The sequence below is a fragment of the Coregonus lavaretus genome, assembly GCF_964263955.1.
Source record: "Coregonus lavaretus genome assembly, chromosome: 17".
Taxonomy (NCBI): domain Eukaryota; kingdom Metazoa; phylum Chordata; class Actinopteri; order Salmoniformes; family Salmonidae; genus Coregonus; species Coregonus lavaretus.
In genome coordinates this window covers 20,838,663-20,843,006 of record NC_140004.1, presented here as the reverse complement: position 1 = coordinate 20,843,006, position 4,344 = coordinate 20,838,663, and the positions used below count along the sequence as shown (strand labels likewise).

Here is a 4,344-nt window from a genome sequence, read left to right as displayed (position 1 = left end):
GAGCGACTTACAGTTAGTGCATAAACATTTTTTATACTGATTAAACAACATACTAACTCTAAATCAGTCAGGAGAAAGCCAGGTAGCCTAATTAATTATTTAGGCTATATTATTATTATTTCAAGGCTATAGCCTGCCATTTAAGAAATAAATTGTGAAGCATTTGTGTCACGCTACAGGCTGGCAGGAACACTCAGCATTTCAACAATACATCAACAACAGCACTTCAACAACATGCCTATAAATTTCGCATTTAGGCTACATAAAATGAAATTTATTCACTTTTAGAAACACAAGTTTGGCCAGTCAGGTTTGAGGATCATGTGGTGAGCTATGCATGTCTAGTTTGTTAATTTAGCCTAGCAGATGCTCTTATATTCCCATGCCCTAATCACAGTCAACACAAATGTTATTTCTTCACACCAAAGAAAATAGGTAAAAGACAAAACAGTACAGATAAAAAAAAATTGAAAAAAAAATGGTGTGCAGGTGAGGTTAGAAGCCCAAAAGGGCTTATATGAAAACCACACCACAAATATAAGTAAAAATAATAATAATACGTTTAATAAATCAGTTAAACAAAGCTTATTAATTATAATTGTACATAATATACTCAGTAAACAAGGAAACAAGAAAAAACATGCTTGATTGTGTGTGTGTGTGTGTGTGTGTGTGTGTGTGTGTGTGTGTGTGTGTGTGTGTGTGTGTGTGTGTGAGTGTGAGAGTTAGGCTACATGGAGGGAAATATTGGGTAGTTTGGTTCATCAAGCTGAATACAATAAAGTTTGATTTTTTAAAAACATTGAAAGATACTTTGTTTATCTGGAACCATTCAGAAAATTTGGCCATACCTTAGTTGGCTTGATTAATTATTGAATCTAAATTATTGTGTAATAAAATCTAATTGGTATCATCAGCAAAGAGAATGGGAAGTACGGTAGAAAACAGCAGCAAGAGGTCATTGATATAGATTAGGAGTAACAAAGGTCCAATTATCGAACCATGTGGCACACCACAGGATATCTTGGCCCTGGTAGATGCACATCAATTTGCATAAAAAAAGTATTCTCTATCATAAACATAACTATAAAACCAATTATATGTATAATCATGAAAACCGTAATAATGCAATTTAGAAAGTAATATTTCATGATCAGCCATGTCAAAACGCTTTGGATAAATCTAAAAAGATGCCAAGAGCGTATTCATTGTTGTTAAGGGCTGTAAAGATTTTATTCACAAGTTGCAGAAGAGCCATATCTGTGGAGTAGTTTTTACGAAAACCATATTGGTGCTCACATAGAATACAGTGTTGATTTAAATGTTTCAACATTCTCTTACACACCAATTTTTCTAGGATTTTAGAAAAACACGGAAGTACAGATATTGAGCGATAATTTGTAAAAGATCTTGAATCCACGGATTTATAGAGGGGGATAACTTTGGCAATTTTCAAATCTTAAGGAACAATACCAGTTTGCATAGATTTGGTGAAGATATACGAGGAAGACACTGATTTCACCAAAAAGGCACCAATCTCATCATGACCTGCTGCTGATATCTTTAAGTTACTGATTACCTCTATCACATCCATTACATCAGGAGGATCAAACTGAAGCAGAGAAGGGAAATGTCGGGATTTCCATCAGTTTTCTCAATTTTATTTGACAAAGAGGAACCCACACGCACAACAAAGTTATTAAATGCACATTAAATAACACCAGGACCACCATAGCCTATATTATAACCTACATATAGCCTACATTTCTTGTGATTCACTTGAGCGGTACCAAATTGTTTTTCAGCTGTGATACGGCAGCGCCACTTAGTGGTAGGTTACTTCCAATCCACTTCAGGGACCTGGGATATATTCATTCTGCCCATTCTGATGCAAAACATTTCTCATACGGAAGCAAACGGAACGAAACGGGTAGGGACCTACCTTGAATATGTCTAATATAAACTTTCATTTTGCTCTGTTTTGCTTCCGTTTGGTTCTTAAACGGTAAACGGTTTTCGTAATGAATACACCCCTCTTATCTGGAGAAAAGAAACGCGCATTGCGCAGGCATTGTACAGACGAAACACGGAAGAAGTCACTTCAGCATGAGTAGCAAGGACTACGCCTACAGACCATCGTTTTGATTTCGGCAGAATTAGGATACCTCTATTTTGAACTTCTTATCTGAAAAGGCGGTACCCTTCTTTCTATTCACACTTGGTTGCAACGTAGGCTACAGTAGGCTAATTATAGTGAGTCGAGAGGAGCTGACAGCCTGATTACCACATTCGTCGCAACATTGTATCTGACTAGGCGAGTGCCATCAGTGTAGCTAGCAATGTAACAGAACAATGCAACATTTTTAAGCAAGACTGATACTTTAGTTTCCCGTAATTTAAAGTAAAGATGACAGCTCGCAGCAGTGTAACACATGGAATACCTAACACTAAGGTCAGGTACTCCAAATTAGCCAGTGATGATGACGGCTACATTGACCTGCAGGTAAGCGCTTGAGTGTGCTAGAATGGGCCTGGTAGGGTTGGAATGGATTTCTGGAATCTATAGGCCATTTGAAATGAACTGCCCATGGCAATTATGTGAATCTATAATCATTATGTAACTACGCTATAGACATAGTCCAATATCATTATGTAACTATAGACATAGTCCAATATTGTTATTGCATCAATCTACCCTGTATATGAAATAATGTTGTAATATCAGTATTGGAAAAAGCTTTGGGGGTGGTTTGGTGAAACACTTATCACAAAATGTTTGATCTTCTGTGGTATGTTGTTATGAAGTAATGTTTATCCCCCCAGTTCAAAAAGAGCCCACCAAAGGTCCCATACAAAGCCATTGCACTGGCCACCGTCCTCTTCTTGATTGGCTCGCTGTTAATCTCCATTGGAGCCCTCCTATTGGCAGGGTACTTTGAAGTCACAGTGAGTATGAAAGTCCATTTGTACATTCCTGTCATGTTTCACAACAACACAACAAACACATTTCACACAATTAACTTTGACACATTCCAATGTGTTCCTTAGAAATCAATATTTTATAGATTTTCTGTCTTGATTCATTTCAGCATGCTGACCGGACTGTGCCTGTTCTCATCATTGGAATCCTGGTTTTCCTTCCTGGATTCTATCACCTGAGGATAGCTTACTATGCATCGAAAGGCTACCGTGGTTACTCCTATGATGATATCCCAGACTTTGATGACTGAGCCACTCCTAACTGAGGCAACTCATATGTTATTTTCATATAGCATTGTTGAATACAGTAAACAGATTGGGATTGAGGTTAGTCCTAAAACAGTCCTTTGATGTTTATGTTCATCATAGAATGTCTGTTGTCTTTTAGTTTTTTGACTGAATTACCACCATAGTTCATTATGATTGATTGCTATATTTAGTTTAGATATGTTCGTGTTATTGTTTCTAACAAAGAACATATGTTTTTTTAGTTGACGGATCAATTGGAAATGTGATTCTAGGATGCTTTTTCCCCCTCAACATATAAAAGAGAAGGACATAATTTCTGTGTCAATAAAATACTTAGCTGTGCTGTGAGGGAGGCATGAGTTTAATTCATTGTCCTACTGTATATTCAGTGCCTTGCAAAAGTATTCATCCCCCTTGGCGTTTTTCCTATTTTGTTGCATTACAACCTGTAATTTAAATGGATTTTTCTTTGGATTTCATGTAATGGACATACACAAAATAGTCAAAATTGGTGAAGTGAAATGAAAAAAATAACTTGTTTAAAAATAAATAATGGAAAAGTGGTGAGTGCAAATGTATTCACCTCCTTTGCTATGAAGCACCTAAATAAGATCTGGTGCAACCAATTACCTTCAGAAGTCACATAATTAGTTAAATAAAGTCCACCTGTGTGCTATCTAAGTGTCACATGATCTGTCACATGATCTCAGTATATTTACACCTGTTCTGAAAGGCCCCAGTCTGCAACACCACTAAGCAAGCGGCACCATGAACACCAAGGAGCTCTCCAAACAGGTCAGGGACAAAGTCGTGGAGAAGTACAGATCAGGGTTGGGTTATAAAAAAAAATATCTGAAACTTTGAACATCGCACGGAGCACCATTCAATCCATTATTAAAAAATGGAAAGAATATGGCACCACAACAAACCTGCCAAAAGAGGGCTGCCCACCAAAACTCACGGACCAGGCAAGGAGCGCATTAATCAGAGAGGTAACAAAGAGACCAAAGATAACCCTGAAGGAGCTGCAAAGCTCCACAGCGGAGATTAGAGTATCTGTCCATAGGACCACTTTAAGCCGTACACTCCACTGAGCTGGGCTTTACGGAAGAGGAT

At 37.5% G+C, this 4,344-nt stretch overlaps 1 protein-coding gene across 1 annotated transcript; it reads left to right on the top strand.

Annotated features, from left to right (window-relative positions):
• Positions 1 to 1,878: 1,878 nt before the first annotated feature.
• LOC311144236 (transmembrane protein 230-like) lies at positions 1,879 to 3,576 on the top strand. Its single transcript, XM_084180244.1, has 3 exons — positions 1,879 to 2,503; positions 2,824 to 2,946; positions 3,090 to 3,576. Exons 1-3 carry the CDS (start codon positions 2,408 to 2,410, stop codon positions 3,228 to 3,230), a joined length of 360 nt encoding a protein of 119 aa, XP_084036370.1. The 5' UTR covers positions 1,879 to 2,407; the 3' UTR covers positions 3,231 to 3,576.
• Positions 3,577 to 4,344: the final 768 nt, after the last annotated feature.

Excerpts from the sequence above, each read along its gene's own strand:
- LOC311144236 (XM_084180244.1), top strand. The coding sequence starts at position 2,408 with ATGACAGCTCGCAGCAGTGTAACACATGGAATACCTAACACTAAGGTC. Across the intron at positions 2,504-2,823 it reads ACGGCTACATTGACCTGCAG|TTCAAAAAGAGCCCACCAAA; the intron begins GTAAGCGCTTGA and ends TTATCCCCCCAG. Across the intron at positions 2,947-3,089 it reads CAGGGTACTTTGAAGTCACA|CATGCTGACCGGACTGTGCC; the intron begins GTGAGTATGAAA and ends GATTCATTTCAG.